Source organism: Gallinula chloropus (assembly GCF_964237585.1).
Source record: "Gallinula chloropus genome assembly, chromosome: 29".
Taxonomy (NCBI): Eukaryota; Metazoa; Chordata; class Aves; order Gruiformes; family Rallidae; genus Gallinula; species Gallinula chloropus.
Window position 1 is genome coordinate 2,052,698 of NC_140114.1, and position 23,534 is coordinate 2,076,231.

At 64.0% G+C, this 23,534-nt stretch overlaps 1 protein-coding gene across 1 annotated transcript in view; it reads left to right on the forward strand.

Annotated features, from left to right (window-relative positions):
* Window positions 1–2,924: 2,924 nt before the first annotated feature.
* KIRREL1 (kirre like nephrin family adhesion molecule 1) overlaps window positions 2,925–23,534 on the forward strand; it is a gene marked incomplete at both ends in the record, with an annotated part of 30,285 nt that continues 9,675 nt past the window's right edge. The window contains one exon of the mRNA XM_084276557.1: window positions 2,925–2,976. Coding sequence (XP_084132683.1) covers window positions 2,925–2,976 — 52 coding nt within the window. The remainder of the gene's footprint in view (window positions 2,977–23,534) is intronic.

The window sequence follows — 23,534 nt, forward strand, 5'->3', positions numbered from 1 at the left end:
ACATCCTTTATTTCCACTCTTTTTACTCCTCTCATCCATCCCGGCGGCTGAGCCACCGCCACGGCTCTGGGGGTCCTGGGGGGGCTGTGCTGGGGAGGGGTTGGGGGTCCCAGGCTCCATTCAAGGGGTCCCAGGCTCCTTCCAAGGGGTCCCAGGCTCAATCCAAGGGGTCCCAGGCTCCTTCCAAGGGATCCCAGGCTCAATCCAAGGGGTCCCAGGCTCCTTCCAAGGGGTCCCAGGCTCCTTCCAAGGGGTCCCAGGCTCAATCCAAGGGGTCCCAGGCTCCTTCCAAGGGGTCCCAGGCTCAATCCAAGGGGTCCCAGGCTCCTTCCAAGGGATCCCAGGCTCAATCCAAGGGGTCCCAGGCTCCTTCTAAGGGGTCCCAGGCTCCTTCCAAGGGATCCCAGGCTCAATCCAAGGGGTCCCAGGCTCCTTCCAAGGGGTCCCAGGCTCAATCCAAGGGGATCCCCAGGCTCAATCCAAGGGGTTCCCTGTGTGAACAGCCCAGGAGCAGCTGGAAAAGCTGGAGGAAGGCCCTGAGGATGAGGAAGGATGGGGAGCCCAGTGCCCCCCACCCTCCTGTCTCAATGTGGGGATGTGCCAACCCACAGCCATGGGAACAGAGTGTGGGACCCCATGGCTGGGGTGGGAGGGGGAAAACCCCCCCAAATCCTGTCCCCTTCCACTGCCACCAGCTCAGCCCCTGCCCCGAATCGCAGCGGGGGTGGCCCAGTGCTGCTCTCCTACCCCCTTGGCAAAGCCCGTGGAGCTGGGAGATGCTGCCTGCTGACTCAGGCTGGGCGCTGCTGCTTCCCATTTGCAATGTTTTCCCTGAAACCCTCAGGGCCAGAAATTCTATTTAAGAAAAGGGGAAAAAAAAAAAAAAAAAAAAAGGAGGGGGAAAAAAATCCAACAAAAACCAGCAAAAAGAAAAAAAAAAGAAAAAACACCAAAAAAAAAAAGAAAAAATCACAAAAAAAGGGAAAAAAAAACAAAAAATCACCAAAAAAAGGCAAACCCACCCAAAAAAAAACCCCTCCCACCATGAAAGATGAAGTTTCTGCCTCCACCAAGGGCTTAGCTGGCTCTGCTGGCCCTGGAAGCTCCCCCATCCCCCGGGCAGAGGGGTTCTGGAGGCGCCGAGCTCCATCCAGGGCCCGGAGCCGCCGGGGCTCCCGCAGGAGGAAGGGCCGAGGGGGTGGGAAGGGGGGAGCTGCTGGGATGGGGAGGGGAGGGGGGGCTCAGAGGGTTCCCAGGGGGTGCTGGGGGGGTGCACACACACACAGAGATGTAGAGCCCCCCCATCCCGAGATGCAGACAGAAGCACAACCCCCCCGTCATGCTCACATACATGTGGAACCCCCCAACATGCTTGCACACGCGTGTGCACCGGCGGGAGGACGTGATGCACGGGGGGTGTGCACACTGGTGTGTGTGCACGTGTGCAGACAGCCCACCGGGCAAAACACGTGTGGATGTGCAGCCCAACATGGGTGTGCACAGCACAACATACATGTGCACAGCCCAACATACATGTGCACAGCCCGACATGCGTGTGCACAGCCCAACATATGTGTGCACATCCCAACATGGGTGTGCACAGCCCAACATGGGTGTGCACAGCCCAACATACATGTGCACAGCCCAACACACGTGTGCACAGCCCAACATGGGTGTGCACAGCCCAACCTGCATGTGCACAGCCCAACCTGTGTGTGCACAGCCCAACACGCGTGTGCACAGTCCTACATGTGTGTGCACATCCCAACATACATATGCACACCCCAACATGTGTGTGCACAGCCCAACATGTGTGTGCATGCCCTAACATGCATGTGCACACCCCAACATGCGTGTGCACACCCCAACAAGCATGTGCACACCCCAACATGTATGTGCACACCCCAACATACATGTGCATATCCAAACACGCATGTGCACCCCAACACATGTGTGTGCACCCCAACATGCATGTGCACACCCCAACACACATGTGCACACCCCAGCACATGTGTGCACACCCCAACACGCAGCCCCCCCAGCTGCAGCACACCACACCACCCCCCCGAGCACACACACAGAACCCCAGATGCCCCCCAGTGCCCCCCGAGTCCGCACCAGCCCCCCCTGGGCACACTCATACCCCCCCGGGCACACTCCCCCACACCCCCCCTTCCCCCCTCACCCCCCCCCCCACACACACACTCACCACCCCCCCGGGCACACTCCCCCCCCCCCCCATCCCCCCCACCGCCCCCCCGACGCGCACCCCACACACACACACACTCACCACCCCCCCGGGCACACTCACAGCCCCCCACATACCCCCCCCCATGCGCATCCCCCCCCCCCAGCCACACTCACCCCCTCCATCTCCCCCCACCGTGCGCATCCCCCCCCCAGGCACACCCCCCCCCCCATCTCCCCCCTCCCCGCCACACGCACTCACACACCCCCGCCCCCTCCCCCGAGCGCCCCCTCCCCCGTGCACACCCCCCACCCCCTCATAACCCCCCCTCCCCATCCCACCCCCCCTCCTCCCCATCCCGCCCCCCCCCTCCTCCCCATCCCGCCCCCCCCTCCCCATCCCGCCCCCCCCTCCCCTCCCGCCCGTCCCGCGGTGCCGCCCCCTCCCCGCCCCTCCCCTCCCCGCCCCGCCCGCAGCGCACTCGGGGCTCGGCGCGGAGCGGCGCGGACGGGCGCGGAGCGGAGCCAGCGGCCCCTTTCCCCGGCCCCTTCCTCTCCCCCGGCCGGGGCCATGGTTTAGCGGTACCGGTACCGGGGCTGAGCCGAGCGGGGAGGCGGCGGGGGCGGGCGGGCGGGGGGGGGGCGGCGGCGGCCACCACCACCACCCCCCACCACCACCCCCCACCACCACCACCACCCCCCGCGCCCCCTGCCCGGAGCGCGGCCGGGGCGGGAGCATGCGGATCCTCTTCCTCTGCCTTCTGACTCTCGCCGATACCCACGGGCAAGGTGGGTACCGGCACCGGGCACCGGGCACCGGGTACCGGCATCGGGTAGCGGGGCGGTGGGGACCGGATAGAGGGGGCGGTGGGGACCGGCACCAGGCACCCGGGTACTGGGGCGGTGGGGACCGGGTACCGGGCGGTGGGTACCGGGTACCGGGCGGTGGGTACCGGGTACCGGGGCGGCCGTGCGGGGCCGCCCGAAGTGCGAGTCCCAACTCCGCGGGCAGCGCTCCAGCCCCGGCTCGGCTCCCACCCGGGGTAACCCGGCCCCCCCCTCTCCTCCTCCTCCTCCTCCTCCTCCTCCCGGGGCGGGGGGGTTGGGAAACGCGGGTGGCTTCGTCCTCCGGGACCCGGCGGTTGGGTTTTTTGGGGGGGGGATCCTGGTGTCGGTCCCCCCCCTCCAGCCCCGTCTCCTTCTCCTCGGTGATGCCAGCACGGAGCTCATCCCCCCCCCCAGGGTGTTGGTACCTCGGCTCCGGTCTCGGTGGACCCCCCCCCCCAGCACTTATTGGGGGGTTCCCGATGGAGCCGGGGCTGGTTCTCCCCACCACCCCCCACCCCGCCCCGGGGCTGCGTCGTTCTCCCGGGTCCGTTGGAGGATGCGCCGGGCTGGGGGGTCAAGGGCTTGTGTGTGTGTGCCCCCCCCCCACACGCACACCCCACCCCAACATCTGGGTGTTGGGACCCCCCCTCATCCCGGGGCTCCCCGGGGAGTCGGGGTCCGGTTGGACGCGGCAAGTTGTGGGTGTCGGGAAGCTGGGGGGGGGAATTCGAGGGGGGGACACACAGGACCCGGGGTCAGGAGGGTGCCCGGCAGTGGGGACCCGGCCCTGAGCACCCAACTGCTGGGGGGGACCCGGCGCAGCGGGTGATGGGGGGGGGCCGGCAGTGGGGATGCTTATGGGTAGGTGAGGGGGGGGCTGCGTCCGTCTGTCTGTCCCTCCGGGGGGGGGGTATTTTTGGGGAGCAGCCAGGACCCCCAGCTTCTGACCCAGGCGACCCTTGGGAGGGGTGTAGGGGGCAGCGTGGTGCAGCCTTTTCCCCTCCCTCTCCCCCCTCCCCATTGCTTTCCAGAGCTTGCCGTGAGCCGGGGGGGGGGGGGGGGGCAGCCCAAGCCCCCCCCCCCAAAATCCCTCTCTGCCCCCCCCAAAGCGCTGTGGCTTCTCCTCAGGGAAACTGAGGCACAGGCTGTTGCTCAGCCAAGGTCACACAGAGCAAGAGGAGCAGAGTCGGGGCAGGGGGTGGGAATAGGGGGGCACAACCCCAATTCCCCCCAGGGCCTCCCCAAAGCTCGGCCTCCCTGCCCTGCGAGGGGAGCGGGGTAGCGCTCCATGCGTGCAGCGAGCTCGCAAGGTCTCAGCCCGCTCATCCCTCAGTGGGGCCAGAGCCGGGCAGCCCCTACACGGCCCCCGGCTCTTTCCCCTGCTGCAAAAATCCAATCTAATTTTTAATTAAGGGGGCGGCGTTGCTAAGATGCCAGGAGGGAAGGGGGGGGGGGGGGGGGGCGGGAAAAAATTGAGCCGACCCGGGGTTTAAAAGGAAGGAGCTAAAGCTTCTTAGGGGGCCTGGGGCGGGGAAAGGGAGAGGAGAGGAGGGGAGGTGGGGGGGTCAGATCCCAGCCTCCCCTGCGCAGGGGCTGGGGGGGGAAGCGCCGGGGGGCTCCCGCTGCCCTCCCAGGAACAAAAGCGGCCGCTCTCCCGCCTGGTGCCATGTGGATCTTGTCGGTGAGAGGGGCCCAGCTCCAGCACCGCCGCTTCCAGGGAGGGGAAGAGCCGGCTGGCCGGGCCTGGGGCTCCTCTGGAGGCTGGAGAGGGGTGTGGGGGGGGTCACATTCTTGGGTGAAGGACCTAGTGACCCCCCTCCCCTTTACTCCTTCATGAGCAGCATCGTGGTCCCCACCATCTAAGTTTGGCTCTCTCTAAACTGGGAGCACTGGGAGCTGTGTGTGGGGTGGGGTGGGGTGGGGGGATGATCCCCACTACTCTTAGGGGGTAAAATTGAAGGTTCCCTCCCCCTGGAGCTGTGCTGGGTGGTGTGTGTGTGGATTTGGGGGTTGGGGAGGGGGGTGCCATTCATGTGGCTGAGCACGGAGCTGCTGAATGGGTTTCATCACTCTTCATTTCTCACGAAATAATTTCCAGTATCTTATCTAAATGAAACCCATTATTCTTCCCCCCCTGTTTCAATCACTCGCCGTGATTGCGCCTCAAATTGAAATATTTATTCATTTTCTGGGCGATTCTTCTTCTCTTTCTCCTCTGGGTTGTATTATTGCCCCCCCTTCCCCCCCCCTTTCCTTCCCCCTTTTCCCTCTCAAAAGCAGCAGAATTGAAACAGCAGAGAGATGAGGAGTGGGGGGGGTTGTGCTTTGAGGGGGGCTCACACCAGCCCCCCCCCAGGGTAGATTATGGGCCACCCCAGCGTGTGCTCTGAGACCCGACACGCTCGTTGCACGCTGGTGGCTCCCATGGGAGACGTCACTGCTGAAAGGAGAGGGGTGGCACCGGGTGCTTTGAGGTCAGAGCCGGCCCTTCGCTGCCCACCCCACCCTGGCTTGGCCCCCCACCCTGAGGTGGCTCCCAAAGTAAAAGGGTGGGGGGGGGGATGCAGGGGAGGGTCCCGGTGGTCCTGTCAGGGGGATGGGGATGGGCACCTGCCCCTTCTCCCTCCGGTGCAGCAGCAGCAGCAGCTTCACTCCCCGGGCGCAGCCGGAGCCGCGGCGCCGGGATGCGGTTGGTGAGATGACCCGTGTCTGCTGCAGGGTAATAAGAGACCCCCCCAATATTCCCCCCCCCCAAAACCCTTTGGGGCTGAGATGTGGTGCTGGGGGACACACAGGGGCCTTTGCACCCCCTGAGCTGGTGGCGTTTGGCATTAAGCCCTGGCTGGGGTGTGTGGGGGGCATTTGGGGACTGGTGGTCGACCCACCGTGGGGTCCCCAGGCACCTCTTGGGTGCCTGCTGGGGGTCACCCCAACGTCCCCACGGGCACACGGTGCCCTCAGCCTGGAGCAGCTGAACCGTCTCTGGCTCCATGTGCTGCAGCAGCCAGGCTCTGCCTCTCAGTGTCCCCCCCCCTTGCACCCCGCTGTGTCCCCCTGCCCTGCACCCCGATGCCATGCCAGCCACCCCCACGTTCCCTCCAGGCAGGAACCCACATCACTGCGATCCCCAAACCCCCTGGGCAGAGGGGATGGAGCTGTGGTGTGGGGGTCACAGCAGCAGGGTGACCCCCCCAGCCCCACAGCCCCCCTTCACAAAACCATTTTGGTGACTGGGGCTCACAAGACCCAGGGAGTGTGTGTGGGGGGGGTGTCTTGTTGATGCTTTTCCCCCCCCTCTGGGGCAGGCACAGGATGAGGATGAAGCCCCTTCCCCACCCTGGGGCTGCCTCCATCTTTCCAGAGCCATGGATGGTCCCAGAGGAAGGGTCCAGATCCAGCACTGGGCTCCATCCCGCTGCGGTGCTGGGACCAAGGGAGCTTTTGGGGCCGGCAGGATGGGTCCTGCCCCAGCAGCCAGCACCCCATGCCCAGACTTGCCAGGGCTGAATCACCCCATTGCTGTGCTGGGGCCCCGGGTTGCTGGCGGGGAGAGACAGGCAGCCCAACCGCGGGCACCCCCCCTCCTCCCTCCTCCCCCCGGCAGCATCCTCCCTGTGCCAGCAGCATCCTCCCTGTGCCAGCAGCATCCTCCCTGCTTTCTGTGGGATCCAGAGCCATCCCCAGTGACCTCCGGCAACCCAAGCGTCCGGAGGTGAGATGGGGGTCGTTGGGCACCTCTCTCTCTCTCTCTTTTCCCACTGATGAGCTGAGCAGCATTAATTACATTCCCATCCTTTAATTCGGGCTTGGTTTAATCCCCAGCCAGCTTTCCTCCTGGCCCAGATCCTACCTGGGATCCTACCACCCGCCTTACTGGGATCCATGCCCGGCCCGGTGAGCGCATCCCCGGGGATGCCGGAGCCCAGCTCCAGTCACACACAGTTGGCTGCCTGGCCACACCGTTCCTCTGCTGCCATCCGTGGGTCTGTCTGTCCGTCTGTCTGACACGCAGCCCCCCTGCTGTGCAGCCAGCACGGGGATTATAGCTAACTCTCCATAAAGATTCCCCTAATTGCTTGCCTTACCTCAGGTTTTATCATCAAAGCATCCGTTATTCCCTCTCTAGCCTCCTTTTCTTTTTATTATCTCTTAATTAATCACTCTAGCTTTCACACTTAGCAGATAATTACAGTCTCCTGGGCACACAGCTCATTTTCATAACCTCCTGCTCCCAGCCAGGAGTGGGCACGGCGCGGGAGGGAGGTGGAGATGGAGGGGGGGACACACACACACATGGAGGGACCATCCCGTGCTGGCAGCGTGACCCACGTCACTTGTCTCAGTGACAACGCTGCCATCGCGTCACCCTCTGGAGGGGTTGGTGGGCAGGGCTGGGTACCAGTTCCAGGGGAGGATGCTCAGGCGTGGGAACACCCCCACCACCCTGGGTACCAGCTCAGGAGGATGCTCAGGTGTAGGGCCCCCACCCTGGGTACCAGCTCCAGGGGATGATGCTCAGATGAGGGACATCCCACCCTGGGTACCAGCTCCACGGGATGATACTCGGGCATAGGACCATCCCTTGCCCTGGGTACCAGCTCCAGGGGAGGATGCTCAGATGAGGGACATCCCTTGTCCTGGGTACCAGCTCCACGGGATGATGCTTGGGCATGGGACCACCCCTTGCCCTGGGTACCAGCTCCAGGGGAGGATGCTGAGATGAGGGACATCCCACCCTGGGTACCAGCTCCAGGGGAGGATGCTCAGGCATGGGAACATCCGTGCTGGGTACCAGCTCCAGGGGTGGATGCTCAAGTGTGGGACCCCCACCCTGGGTACCAGCTCCAGGGGAGGTTGCTCAGCTGTGGGACCCCCCTCTAACCTGGGTACCAGCTCGAGGAGAGGATGCTTGGGCATGGGACCACCCCTTGCTCCAGGTCCCAGCTCCAGCGGAGGATACGAGGATACTCAGATGAGGGACATCCCACCCTGGGTACCAGCTCTAAGGGGTGATGCTCAGATGTGGGCCCCCCACCCTGGGTACCAGCTCCAGGGGATGATGCTTGGGTGTGGGACCACCCCTTGCCCTGGGTACCAGCTCCAGGGGAGGATGCTCAGCTGTGAGACCCCCACCCTGGGTACCAGCTCCAGGGGAGGATGAGGATGCTCAGTGAGCTGAGGAACAGGGCAGAGTTAAGAGGATGTGGAAAAGGGATGGAGCTCTGGTCCGGGCTCCATCCTGGACTTCTCTGGGATGCATCCCTCGGGGCCAGGAGCTGGAGGTTGATCTCCTTGCCACCCGCCCACTGCACAAGCCCCACTGGCGTGGCACCAGGCGTGGCGTGGCACCAGGCGTGGCACAGCCGGTGACGCCAGGGCCCCGGTGCCGGGCTGGATCCGGCGCTGCCGGGGTCGCTGCCGCAGGGGGATGGCGGGAAGGAGGGATTTAAGGAGCAAACCCACTCGGGGGAAGGGAAAGGAAGGGGGCGAGAGAGGCCTTTTCTGCAAGGGCTGGGACATAAAGGGCTGCCAGCGCTGCCATGGCAACGGGCGGATTATGATCCAAATGGAAATCAAAATGGGGGGGGGGGGGGAGAAGGGGAAGAGGAGTAAAGGAGGAGGGGAGGAAAAACAACTTTTATTTCCAATCCGAGAGCGGTTGTGCCTTGGAGGGGTTGCCATGGGAACGGAGAAGGGAAGGAGCTGGGGAAGTGTGCACGCGGGCGTGCCAGGGGGCACGTGGGCGTGCAAAGGCACGGGGGGGGGTGTGAGGGGCACTGGGTGTGCAAAGGAGCACGTGGGTGTGCAAAGGCACTGGGTGTGCAAAGGCACAGGGGTGTGTGAGAGGCACTGGGTGTGCAAATGAGCACGTGGGTGTGCAAAGGCACCTGAGCGTGCAAAGGCACAGGGGTGTGTGAGAGGCACTGGGTGTGCAAAGGCACCTGGGTGTGCAAAGGAGCATGTGGGTGTGCAAAGGCACAGAGGTGTGCAAGGGAGCACGCAGGTGTGTGAGGGGGCACAAGGGTCTGTGAGGGGGCTCATGGGTGTGCAAGGGGGCACGTGGGTGTGCAAAGGCTCAGGGGTGTGTCAGGGGGCACATGAGTGTGTGATGGGGCACGTGGGCATGCAAAGGAGCACATGGGTGTGTGAGGGGCATGTGGGCATGTGAGGGGGCTCATGGGTGTGCAAGGGGGCACATGGGTGTGCAAGGGGGCACATGGGCCTGAGCAGGAGCACTCTGGCATGTGAGGGGCCAGGTGGGTGTGCAAAGGCACAGGGACATGAGAGGGGGCACATGGGTGTGCAAGGGGGCACGTGGGTGTGCAAAGGCCCAGGGGTGCACACCCCTTGGAGGGGGCATCGCCGCCGTGCAGGGAGGTGTGAGGGGGGAAAGCAGGCAGATGGTGATGGGGAGGAGCGGGATGAAGGCTCCATCACTGGGGGCAAACACCCCACATTCGGCCCCTGATGCTGGGGACACCCACTGAGCCCCGTCCCGTGGGGGATTTGGGGGGGGGGGGGGGGGGGGTTGGGGGGCACCCAGGCTGCTCCCCCTCCTCTCCAGGTTGCATCCCTGCTGGGGGGGGATGACACACATCCTGCTGCCAGGCTCGGGGTGCTGGGGGGCTCGGGGTGCTGGGGGCTTGGGGTGCCTGGGGGATCAAGGTGCTGGGGGCTCGGGGTGCTGGGGGATTGGGGTGCTGGGGGATTGGGGTGCTGGGGGCTCAGGGTGCCGGGGTCTTGGGGTGCCGGGGGCTCGGAGTGCTGGGGGCTCGGGGTGCTGGGGGCTGGGGGTGCCTGGGGGATGAGGGTGCTGGGGGATCGGGGTGCTGGGGGCTGGGGGTGCCTGGGGGATGAGGGTGCTGGAGGATTGGGGTGCTGGGGGCTTGGTGTGCCTGGTTCCCATTGCTCCCCCAGCAGAGCAGGGCCCCTCTGACCCCCTCAGGGGGACACGGGGGGGGGGGCTCCAGCCACCTTCTCTCCCCCCTCCCCACCCCCTTTCAAGTGGATTTGATATAAAATAACAACTTTAACCATTTGGGGGGGGGGGGATTTCCCATCCCGAGCTGCTGCCAGCCAGGCTGGGGGTGCACAGAGCTCTGTCGTGTGTCCTTGGAGGGGCTGAGACCCCCCCCCCCATCCCACCCCCAACCCCTGGGCCAGGCTGGTGGGCTGTGGGGGGGCATCGCAGGGGTTCAGGATGGGGGATGCAGGGAGGGGGGTCTGGGGGAGCACAGGCTCAGGGGGTCTGGGGGAGGCTGGAGGAGGGGAGGCTCAGGGAGGAGGCAGAAGCGCAGCGCTGGGGAAACTGAGGCACGAAGCTCTTTGCTTTCCCCACCACCATGAGCAACCCCCAGCACAGGGTCCCCAGCCTCCCCCTCCCACCAAAACCCAACCCCAAAGCTGGGGAGCAGCAAGAAGCCGCCCCCAAAGTGACCCACTGCCCACTTTCTGCCCCCAAAATACCCCCCCCAACCCCCGGCAGCCCCTCTCCAGGAGCCTGAGCGGGCCGGGCGTGGGGAGGGGAGGGTTAAGCTCGTTCCCTTCCCTCGGCTTCCAGAGCCTTGGCAGGAAATTCCTCAAATTCCAGGCCTGTGGGATCATTGCTGGGCCCTGACCGCAGGAGCCGAGCCCGGGCCAGGGCTGCTCCCTCCAGCCTCTCCCGCCCCGGGACTGGGGTATGGGGGGGGGGAAAAGGGGGGGAGAGGGCTGTGGACCCCCAACACCAGAGGTGGGATGCTCCCCACCCCCCCACTCTAAGATATAGGGGACCCCTCCCAGTTTGGGGTGAGTGGGTGGTGTGGGGGCTGCTGGGCTCCGTTCCATGGGGGATGAGCATCATCATCATCATCATCATCCTCCTTCCCAAACTTCCATGGGGGATCAGCATCCCCCTCCCCCCAAATACCCCAAGTGGGGCAGGGGGGTCCTGAGGACCCCCAAGAACCCCAAATCCTCCCCCCTGGGGTAGGGGTGGGGGGCATGTGGCCGGTTTGGGGTGCAGCACAAAGAGGGGTGGGAGGCACTGGGGTTGGGTGGGCAGCTCTATTGGGGAGGGGGGGGTCTCACCCCCACCAGCCCCCCCCCCACACCCTGCTGGCACTGGGGTGGTGACTCTGCACCCAGACAGGGCTGGGGGGGAGCAGAGGGGGAGGGAGCACCCAGGGGGGGTGACCTGGGGTCCCCATCGCATTCAGGGTGCGGATGGAGCAGGAAGGGGGTGCGGACTCACCCCCCATCCCCATCAATGTTGTTCCCCCCCCCCCCCCAATCCCATTTCCTCCCAGTTTGGGGGGGTGTTAATTAAACTCCATCTGCTGGGGGTCAGAACGAGCTGCCCTCATTACCCTCCCCCCCTCGTTACCCTCCCCCCCCCATCACCCCCCCCAGCCCAGCCCCAGCTGCTCATGGGGAAACTGAGGCACGGTGCCTCCGCATCCCCATCCCTGTGGAGAGCTCACGGGTGGCTAATGAGGCTGAGATGGTTAATGAGGCCGGGATGGTTAATGAGGCCAGGGTGGGTATGGAGGCTGGGGTGGGTAACGAGGCTGGGATGGCTAATGAAGCCAGGATGCCTAATGAGGCCGGGATGGCTAGTGAGGCCAGGATGGGTAACGAGGCCAGGATGGCTAATGAAGCCAGGATGGCTAATGAAGCTGGGGTGGCTAACGAAGCTGGGGTGGCTAACGAAGCTGGGCTAGTGATCTGGGATGGCTATGGAGGCTGGGATAGGTAACTAAACTGGGATGGCTAACGAGGCAGGGATGGCTAACGAGGCCAGGATGGCTAATGAAGCTGGGATGGCTAACGAGGATGGGATGGCTAATGAAGCCAGGATGGCTAACGAGGTCAGGATGGCTAATGAAGCTGGGGTGGCTAACGAGGATGGGATGGGCTAGTGATCTGGGATGGCTATGGAGGCTGGGATAGGCAACTAAACTGGGATGGCTAATGAGGCTGGGATGGCTAACGAGGACGGGATGGCTAATGAAGCTGGGATGGCTAATGAGGATGGGATGGACTAGTGATCTGGGATGGCTATGGAGGCTGGGATAGGCAACTAAACTGGGATGGCTAATGAGGCTGGGATGGGTAACGAGGATGGGATGGCTAATGAAGCTGGGATGGCTAACGAGGATGGGATGGCTAATGAAACTGGGATGGCTATGGAGGCTGGGATAGGTAACTAAACTGGGATGGCTAATGAGGCTGGGATGGCTAACGAGGCTGGGGTGGCTAACGAGGATGGGATGGCTAATGAAACTGGGATGGCTATGGAGGCTGGGATAGGTAACTAAACTGGAATGGCTAATGAGGCTGGGATGGCTAATGAAGCCAGGATGGCTAATGAGGCCGGGGTGGCTATTGAGGCTGGGGTGGCTATTGAGGCTGGGGTGGCTATTGAGGCTGGGATGGCTAACGAGGCTGGGATGGCTAACGAGGCTGGGATGGCTAACGAAGCCAGGGCTCATCCTCTGCCTCCCCCTCCCCATGCATTGGGCCTGGGCCGTGCTGGAGCCCCTCTCTCAGTCTCTCTGTCTCCCTGTCTCCCTCCCTCTCCCTCTCCCCCAGCTGCTGGTCCCGATTCAATGTGAATGATAATCCCATTATTAAGCGCTGTCTCATTAAGACATCTGTAACGAGCACACTCACCAGCAGCTCGCTGGAAGGATGCCAGCACATATTTCTTCCCCCCCAACACCCCCTTCATTAATGATCAGGGATTTTTATCCCCCCCTCCCCCTTTTTTCCCAAAGAAGAGCCCCCCCCCCCCCTTCCACCCCCCCCATCCTCCACACACAAACAAAAGTCTTAATTAGACATTGTTCCTAACAGGGATATTACACAAATTAATTAAACTCAAGCCAATAAACAGCCCAAGCTCTGTAATTCCAACAGCCCCAGAAATGAAGAGGAAATAACAAGGGGAGAGGCTCTGCCAGCTCCTGTCTGCTGGGGGGGGTGGGAGGGGGTGATGGGGAGACCCCCCCCCTGCACCCCCACGGTGCTTGGGGGGCTCAGGGCTGCACCCCCCCTGCTGGATCTGGTCCATACTGGGAGATGCTGGGGGTGTGGGATGGGGTGCAGGACAGTGGGGCAGGGTGGGGGGACACGGACACAGAGGGGGGATGCTGGGTGACCCCAGGGAACCCCAGGAGGGGAGCAACATCTGCAGCATCCCGCACATCTGCAGCCCAGGCCTTTGTTTGGCAGCACCGGGGGGGAGGAGGAGGGGGCATGAAGGGCGCCCTGTGTGTCACCCCTTCCATCCCCCACCCCCACCCCAGGATCAGAGACACTCCACCCCCCCCCTCCATCCCCACCCAGGGGTGCTGCAGGGCTGAGGGAGCTCGGTTGGGGGGGGGTGGGGGGGGTCTATCCTGGCTGCACACGCAAGCACACACGTGTGCACACACATACATGTGCACACACATGTGCATACACACGTGCACATGCATGTGTGCACACATGTGCACACACATACGTGCACACATGTGTGCGCATACATGTGCGCACACACACGTGCACGCACATACATGTGCGCACATACATGTGTGCACACGTGCGCGCACACGTGTACACACATACATGTACACACACATACATGTGCACACGTGCACACACATATGCACACATACGTGTGCACACACATACATGTACACACGTACATGTGCACACATGTGCACACACATATGCACACATGTGTGTGCACGCACATACATGTACACACATACATGTGCACACATGTGCACACACTTGTACACACATGTGTGCACACACATGCATGTGCAAACACACACATGCACACACATACATGTACACACATGTGCACACACACGTGTGCACACCCCCCCAGCTCTCACAGGCGCAGCTGTTCCTGTGCATGCACACGCATGTGCACACACACACAGAGGCTCCAGTGCAAACACACATGTGCACACACAGGGGTGCACACACATGTACACGTGTGTACATACATGTACACCCATGCACACGCATGTACACACACATGTACACACATGTAGACCCATGTACCCTCATGTACACACATGTACACACACACGTACACGCACATGTACACACACATGTAGACACACACACATGTACACACACACGTACACACACATGTACACACACATGTACACACACACACATGTACACACAGCCTCCTGTGCACACACACAGCCGGTGCCCCCCACTGCAGCCCCTCGCAGCCCTTGTCCTCTGCCCTCAGCTGCACCCCCTGCAACCCCCCCAGCCCCCTGTGTCCCCCCAGCCCCCTGATGTCCCCCCAGCCCCCTGTGTCCCCCCAGCCCCCTGATGTCCCCCCAGCCCCCTGTGTTCCCCCAGCCCCCTGTGTGCCCCCCAGCCCCCCGTGTCCTCCCGCAGCCCCTGTGTCCCCCCCAGCCCCTGATGTCCCCCCAGCCCCCTGTGTGCCCCCCGTGCCCCCCCGCAGCCACCCCTTTGTCTTTCTGCCTGGCCGCCCCCATTCACCCTCATTCACGGCAGCAGAAAGGGAAGGGAGACAAAGACCCCCCACTCCTCCCCCCCAACTCCCATTCCTCCCCCCCCAGCCTCTCCCTGCACTGGGAGGGGGGGGCAGGAGCAGGATGTGGGGGTCCACTTGGGATGAGCCTCAGTGCCTCAGGGTGGGGGGGGGGCTGTACCCTACCCTGCACCCCCATGGGCGACCCTGGGGAGGTGCACTGAGCCCCGGGGGGTTCCCGTGGGGCAGGGATGGGGTGGGGGGTCCGGGATCCAGCCCCCCCAGTCCCCTGACCCCAACCCCCATGGTCCCCAGCCCCCATGGCCCCCAGCCCCCAAGGTCTCCAGCCCTCAGCCCCCCTTGTCCCCATCCCCCATGGTCCCCAGCCCCCAAGGTCCCTGTCCCTCACAGTCCTCAGACCCCCTGGCCCCCAGCCCCCATGGTCCCTGACACCCCCAGCCCCCATGGTCCCTGGCCCCCCCAGTCCCCGTCCCCCCCAGTCCCTTTCCCCCCCAGTCCCAGCACCCATGGCCCCCAGCCCCCATGGTCCCTGGCCCCCACAGTCCCCATCCCTCATGGTCCCTGGCCCCCCCAGTCCCCATCCTCCCCCAGTCCCAGCCCCCATGGCCCCCATCCCCCCCAGCCCACGACCCCCACAGTCCCCAGCCCCTGTGGTCTCCATCCCTCACACTCCCTGGCCCCCCAGCCTCCCCAGCCCCCTGGTTCCCCCATTCCCCAGCCCCCCCCCAGCCTGCCTCATGAGCCCTACACTAAACCAACCCATTTATTCCCCCCCCTTCCCCCCTCCTCCCCGCTCTGGTTCCCAGTTTATTGGGTCTCTGCAGCTCTGAGAGTCCTGTAATTACTGGGGGGATTTATCTCTCCTTCCCCACGTTGGGACTTCGGGGGTTTTATGTGTTATTATTATTATTTTATTATTATTATTATGAGGTGGGGAATATTTAAGGCTCCTCAGGAAGGAAAAATAGAACCCAATTCCACCCCGTCATCTCCCCCCCCACACCCCCCCCAGGGATTTATTGCTCTTCCCAACATCATTTTAATTGAAAATTGGGTTCCCTGGGCCCCTGTGCTGCTGATTTTTACCCAGGGCCTCAGCCCAGCTTCCCTCACCCCCTGCCCGGGCTGGGCATGGAGGGGGAAAATTTGGGGCTGGGTTGGGAAGAGGAGAATGGACTCGATGAGCTTAATTGGACTTGGTGGTCTTAATTGGACTTGGTGATCTTAAAGGGCTTTCCCAACCTCGTGACTCTGTGGTTGTCACCCCATGGATAACCCTTGGGGTGGTCCTTGGGATCCATGGGGAACCCTTGGGGACCATGAGGACCCCTTGGGGACCATGGGGGCTGGGGGCCATGGGTGCTGGGGGCCAGGGGGGCTGGGGACCATGGGGCATGGAACCATGGGGCCCTGAGACTGGGGGGGACAAGGACTCTGGGGGACAGGGACCAGGAGAGATCCTTGGGAAAACACAAAGGGAGATGGGGGTCTCTCACCCCAAGGAGAGACCTTAATCCCTTAATTCCTGGTTATCCTTGGGGTGAGAGACCCCCATCTCCCTTTGTGTTTTCCCTTGCCTGTGCCTCAGTTTCCCTGCAAAGACAGCCAGCATCTCCATGGTGACCTGAGGATGCTGCCTGGGGAGTGGTACCCAGGGTACCAGGCACCATCCCCACCATCCCCAGCATCCTCCTGCCAGGTTGGCTGGGACCCTGGGCAACCTTGTGTAGCTCCAGGGCTGGAGGTTGGTGTCCCTGCCTGTGGCAGGGGGTTGGAGCTCTGGGACCCTTGGGGTCCCTCCCAACCCTGGCAGGGGGTTGGAGCTCTGGGACCCTTGGGGTCCCTCCCAACCCTGGCAGGGGGCTTGGAGCTCTGGGGCCCTTGGGGTCCCTCCCCACCCTGGCAGGGGGGTTGGAGCTCTGGGACCCTTGGGGTCCTCCCAACCCTGGCAGGGGGCTTGGAGCTCTGGGGCCCTTGGGGTCCCTCCCCACCCTGGCAGGGGGGTTGGAGCTCTGGGACCCTTGGGGTCCCTTCTAACCCTGGCAGGGGGGTTGGAGCTTTGTGATCCTTGGGGTCCCTCCCAATCCAAACCAGTCTGGGATGCTATGATTCTATGGAACTGGGAGCAGCTGGAATCACAGTGGGGGGACCCTCGGTTTTCCAGGGATGGGGGGGATGGCAGAGCCCAGCTGGAGTCACCACAGGCACTTCAGTAGCATGAGGAGGGGATGGGGAGCCCCAGTCCCAATGGGTGACCATCCTGCATCCCCAGTGCCCTGGGGGATGTTGTGTGTGGGGGGGGGGTGGCACAGCCAAGGTGACCCCCTCCTGGGTGGGGGGAAGCTTTGGGGGCTCAGTGCTGCCCAAAGCAGGTGGGGAGGAGAAGCAGCGGGGCCGGGGGAGGGGAACCAATCTCCTCCTCATTTGTTTTTCTAATTTTGCCTTTTAAAAAATGAAAATAACTGGAGCATCCTTCCCCTGGAGAGCTCTGCTACCACCAGCCTGGGGAGCCAAGCTGGGCTGGGGGGCAGGCACAGAGCAGCCCCACCACCACCACCAGCACCCAGCCTGCTGGGGATGCTGAGGACCCCTGAGTGTCCCCAGCCACAGGGAGGGATGCAAAGCCCAGGGGAAACTGAGGACCCCTGAGTATCCCCAGCCATAGGGAGGGATGCAAAGCCCCAGGGGAGACTGAGGACCCCTGAGTGTCCCCAGCCATAGGGAGGGATGCAAAGCCCCAGGGGAAACTGAGGACCCCTGAGTGTCCCCAGCCACAGGGAGGGATGCAAAGCCCCAGGGGAGACTGAGGACCCCTGAGTGTCCCCAGCCATAGGGAGGGATGCAAAGCCCAGGGGAGACTGAGGACCCCTGAGTGTCCCCAGCCATAGGGAGGGATGCAAAGCCCAGGGGAGACTGAGGACCCCTGAGTGTCCCCAGCCATAGGGAGGGATGCAAAGCCCAGGGGAGACTGAGGACCCCTGAGTGTCCCCAGCCATAGGGAGGGATGCAAAGCCCAGGGGAGACTGAGGACCCCTGAGTGTCCCCAGCCATAGGGAGGGCTGCAAAGCCCCAGGGGAGACAGACACAGCACAATATTGGTGGAGGACGAGGTCCATGGGTGGTTTGGGGGGGCTCCTGTGCCCCTCACGCTTGGCTTCCCCCCTCAGAGGGGTGTGATCAGGTTAAAACAGCCCCGGGCAGATGTAATGAGGGTCAAATGATCCCCCCCCAACCCCGAGGTGGTGCTGAGTGGGGCGGGCTGGATGCGGCCCCATCCCGGTGCCTCCCAAGCCCGGGCGCTGGGCGCTGGCCAACGATGCGCTGGCGTCAGATGATGGTGGTGAAATATTTTCCGTTCCTGCCGGGATGGGGATGGGGATGGGGAGGGGGAAGGGGGATGGGGAGGGGAATGGGGATGGGGAGGACCCGCCAGCGCCGGGAGAGGAGCCAGGACCAAGGTCCTGAGGCAGCCGGGACGAGGATGGGCACAGCCGGGGATGCTGCCAGCTCCCTGCACACCCCGGCCATGGGATTCAATTAACCAGGAATTAAGGGATAGGAGCATTTAATTAATGTCAATCAGGGCAGGATTAGGGGAGAGAGGTTTTGGTCAAATGGGGTCGATGCTTGTTGGACCAGGATGCGCCGGTGGCTGATAATGAAGCTGGGAGGGGGAGGGACAGGGTTGCACCCACACAACCCCCCAACCCCCCCTTGTCCCCCCAGATAGTGCAGCCAGGGATGGACCTGCTGTTATCCCCAGCATCACCAACCCGGGGTGCCCACCCCCAGGGTACCCACCCCTCAGGGTGCCCACCCCATCACCATCCTGGGGTGCCCACCCCTCAGGGTGCCCACCCCATCACCATCCTGGGATTCCCACCCTTGGGGTGCCCACCCCTCAGGGTGCCCACTCCATCACCATCCCAGGGTGTCCACCGTCGGGGTGCCCACCCCATCACCATCCAGGGTGCTCACCCCCAGGATGCCCACCCCTCAGGGTGCCCACCCCATCACAATCCTGGGGTGCCCACCCCTCAGGATGCCCACCCCTCAAGGTACCCACCCCATCACCATCCAGGATGCCCACCCCTCAAGGTACCCACCCCATCACCATCCAGGATGCCCACCCCTCAGGGTACCCACCCCTCAGGGTGCCCACCCCATCACCACCCTGGGGTTCTCCCTCCTCTGTGGCGCCACTCCAGCGTTAAGGATGCTGGGAGGGAGGGAGAGGAGGATAGAGGAGGATAGAGGAGGGTAGAGGAGGATAGAGGAGGCCATTGAGCGACTCCCGGCGAGGAGCGGAAGCGGCGCCTCCTGCCAAGCTGCTCCGGAGCCGCAGGGACTGGGGACGGCAACGGGGACCCGCTGGGGCAAACAGCCAGTTACTGGTGTGGGGCTGCAGGGATGGATCCCTGCTGGACGGATCCCTGATGGTTTGATCCCCACTGATCTGATCCCCACCAGTTTGATCCCTGACAGTTTGATCCCCGCTGGTTGGATCCCCATCCGTTGGATCCCTAACAGTTGGATCTCAACCAGTTGGATCCCCACCAGTTTGATCCCTGCTGGTTTGATCCCCATCGGTTTGATCCCCAACAGTTTGATTCCCACTGATCTGATCCCCAACAGTTTGATCCCCAATAGTTTGATCCCCGCTGGTTGGATCCCCATCCATTGGATCCCTGACACTTGGATCCCAACTGGTTGGATCCCCACCAGTTTGATCCCTGCCAGTTTGATCCCTACCAGTTTGATCCCTACCAGTTGGATCCCCATCAGTTTTATCCCCACCAGTGTGATCCCTATGGTTGGATCCCCACCAGCTTGACCCCCGCCAGTTGGTTCCCCATCCTTTGGATCCCTGACAGTTGAATTCCCACCAGTTTGATCCCCACTGATCTGAGCCTCACCAGTTGGATCCCTGATGGTTAGATCCCCACCAGTTTGATCCTCACTGGTTGGATCATCACCAGTTGGATCCCCACTGGTCTGATCCCCACCAGTTTGATCCCCGCTGGTTTGATCCCCACCAGTTTGATCCCCCTGCAGCAGGGGGGTCACAGCCCCGGTGGCTGCCCCCCCCAGCCCCCATGTCCCCCCAGCCCCCATGTCCCCCCAGCCCCCCATGTGCCCCTCATCCCCCCATGCCCCCCCCAGTCCCCCGTGTCCCCCCAGCCCCCCATGTCCCCCCCAGTCCCCCGTGTCCCCCCAGCCCCCATGTCCCTCCAGCCCCCTCAGCCCCCCATGTCCCCCTCAGCCCCCCATGTCCCCCCAGCCCCCTGTGTCCCCCCAGCCCCCCATGTCCCCCCCAGTCCCCCGTGTCCCCCCAGACCCCCATGTCCCCCCCAGACCCCATGTCCCTCCAGCCCCCATGTCCTCCCAGCCCCCCATGTCCCCCTCAGCCCCCCATGACCCCCCTAGCCCCCCGTGTCCCCCCAGCCCCCATGTCCCTCCAGCCCCCTCAGCCCCCCATGTCCCCCTCAGCCCCCCATGTCCCACCAGTCCCCCGTGTCCCCCCAGCCCCCCATGTCCCCCTCAGCCCCCCATGTCCCCCCAGCCCCCCATGTCCCCACCAGTCCCCCGTGTCCCCCCAGGCCCCATGTCCCCCCCAGCCCCCCATGTCCCTCCAGCCCCCGTGTCCCTCCAGCCCCCCATGTGCCCCCAGCCCCCGTGTCCCCCCAGCCCTCGTGTCCCCCCAGCCCCCATGTCCCTCCAGCCCCCTCAGCCCCCCATGCCCCCCAGCCCCCCCGTGTCCCCCCAGCCCCCCATGTCCCCCCCAGCCCCCATGTCACCCCCAGCCCCCATGTCCCCCCAGCCCCCCATGTCCCCCTCAACCCCCCATGCTCCCCCCAGCCCCGTGTCCCCCCAGCCCCCCGTGTCCCTGCCCGAGACTCAGCCGGGTTTAGCTGAAAGACCCAAATTGCCGGAGCCTAAAATAGCCCCTGACGCCGGGCGCAGCGCGGGGGGGCGCGGGGACGTGCCAGGCCCCATCACATCTCGGTGCCAGCGCATCCCCCCGGCGAGGCACAGCCCGGCTCTGCCAGCACCGGGCAGGATGGGACCCCGCAGGGACCGTGTCCGTGTCCCCCATGGGCTCCATCGAGAGGCCCTGAGCCCAGCCCCGCTCCGTGCCTCAGTTTCCCCAGTGGCAAGCGAAGGGTCCAGCTCCCCTCAGGGCTCCACCTTGTGCTTCTTTCCCTGTCCCAGCTCAGGGTGCTGACAGTGGGGGGGCTGTGACAGCGGGGTGGGGACAGCAGTGGCAGGGGGGACACACACACACCAGCAACACCCCCCACCCACAGCACCCAGCCACGGTCTCATCCTGCCCTCCCTCCTCTCCCATCTCTCCAGGCAGGGCTGCAGGGATCCCAAATCCTCTTTTCTCTCCCAGAGAATAAAACCAGGGGGGGTGGGAGGGGGAATGGCAGCGAGGGGGGGTGGGGTGGGGGGGATGGATATATATATTTATTTAATTAATTATTTCCCTTCCCTGCCCAGTTTTTCCCTTCCAATAGAAATAGCAGGGAATAACTTGGGAAAGGGGGAAAGGAGGGGGGGGGAGAGGGAGGAGGGAGAAGGGAAAAGGGGGGGGGGGAAGGAAGGGGGGAGAGATGAAATAATAATAAAGTGGAAGGGAAAAAGCCCCCCCCGGAGCGCGAGGAGCTTTGGCTCCATCTGAAAGCTGTCAGCACGAATCAGGAGCTGCGCTTTGAACCCCCAGTTTAATAGCGGGAGGAGGAGGAGGAGGAGGAGGAGGGGGGGGGCGGGACGGGACGGGAGCTCCAGCCCTGGGGCTCCATCAGCCCCGCGCCTGGGAGATGCGGGGAGACAGGCTGGGAGGGGAGGGTCCCTGGCTGCCCCCCCACACACACTTCCCACAGCCCCTGCCCCATGCTGGGGGATGCTGGGAGACAGGCTGGGAGGAGGGGAGGGTCCCTGGCTGCCCCTCCAGCTCCCCCAGCCCCTGCCCCATGCTGGGGGATGCTGGGAGACAGGCTGGGGGGGGCTCCCTGGCTGTATCCCCCCCCCCCCAGCACCTCCCCCAGCCCCTGCCCCACGCTGGGGCGTGTTCCCGTGCACACAAGCACGTGTGGCCATGCCAGCCCAGTGCCATACTGGTGCTGTGCTAGTGCCATGCCAGCCCAGTGCTGTGCCAGCCCAGTGACATACTGGTGCTGTGCCAGTGTCGTGCTGGCCCAATGCCACGCCAGTGCTATGCCAGTGCCATGCCAGCCCAGTGCCGTGTCAGCCCAGTGCCATACTGGTGCCGTGCATTGCTGTGCCAGCCCAGTGCCATGTCAGCCCAGTGCCATACTGGTGCCATGCCAGTGCCATGTCAGCCCAGTGCCGTGTCAGCCCAGTGCCATACTGGTGCCATGCCAGTGCCATGCCAATGCCACACCAGTGCTATGCCAGTGCCATACCAGCCCGGTGCTGTGCCAGCCCAGTGCTATGTCAGCCCAGTGCCATACTGGTGCCGTGCCAGTACCGTGCCAGCTCATTGCCGTGCCAACCCCGTGCCATACTGGTGCCATGCATTGCTGTGCCAGCCCAGTGCCATGTCAGTCCAGTGCCATACTGGTGCCATGCCAGTGCCATGCCAGCCCAGTGCCATGTCAGCCCAGTGCCATGTCAGCCCAGTGCCGTGTCAGCCCAGTGCCATACTGGTGCCGTGCCAGTGCCATGCCAGCCCAGTGCTGTTTCATCCCAGTGCCATACTGGTGCCATGCCAGTGCCGTGCCAGCCCAGTGCTGTGTCAGCCCAGTGCCATACTGGTGCCATGCCAGTGCCATGCCAGTGCCGTGCCAGCCCAGTGCCGTGTCAGTCCAGTGCCATACTGGTGCCATGCCAGTGCCATGCCAGTGCCGTGCCAGCCCAGTGCCATGTCAGCCCAGTGCCATACTGGTGCCATGCCAGTGCCATGCCAGCCCAGTGCCGTGTCAGCCCAGTGCCGTGTCAGCCCAGTGCCATACTGGTGCCGTGCCAGTGCCGTGCCAGCCCGGTGCCGGTCCGGTGCTGTGCCAGCCAGGCCCAGGCCGCGCTGCCCGTCGGGCCGTGGGTCCCCCCGCTCTGCCTGGCACCGTTCGCCGCTGCCTGCGCCTCCTCCCACCTGTCTGGCTCCCCGTTCCCGGCTCTGATCTTCCCTCACGCCCACCTCTCTCCAGGCACCTTCCTCTTTGATCTCCGCTCTGCTTTTTATTCCCCTCTCCCCTCATCCCTCCCCCCCTCCAATCCTGCTCCATCCCTCCCACCTTCTCCCACTCTCCTTCCCTTTAGCTCCCTCCCTGCATCCCTGGATGTCTCCCCTCCCCGGGAGCCATGGGGCTGGCAAGCGTGGGCTGGGGTTTGGGGGGGGCTGGGGTTACCCCATGGGGGGGACCAGGACCACTGACTGCCCCCCCCTCAGCGCTGTGGGCTGCAGGTCCCTGGTGCATGGCCAGTGGTGCTACATCCCAGGGTGCTGGGGTGCCCCGCTGCAGGGATCCTGGGGTGCCCAATCCAGGGGTGCCCTGTCCTGGGGGGTATCTGTGCCCTCGACTCTTTAAACCTGGGGTGCCATGTCCTGGGATCCTGGAGTGTCCCATCCCAGCGATCCAGGGCTACCATGAATCTGGGGGTGCCCCCATCCTTGGGTGCTGGATTTGGGGGTACCCCACGCCAAGGATACCTCATTCTGGGGATCCTGGGGGGTCACATCCCAAGATCCCAGGGATCTTGGGGTGCCCGATCCTGGGGGTTGGGGGGATGCCTGACGCTGACCCTTTCGGTGTATGGGGTCGGGACACCGCGTGAGGGTGGTGGGGTCCCTCCAGCTGTACCCCACCCTGCATGGCGAGGAGGGTGCCATGCGCCAGTGCGTCCCATCCCCCTTGGCGTGGGGACAAGCAGCGTGGCTGAGCCTCAGGGCCCCCACAGCACCCTCAGGGCCCCCACGGCACCCTCAGGGCCCCCACGGCCGCGGGGGCTGCCGGGAAGGGAGGGAGGCCGCGGCGCAGGGATTTCG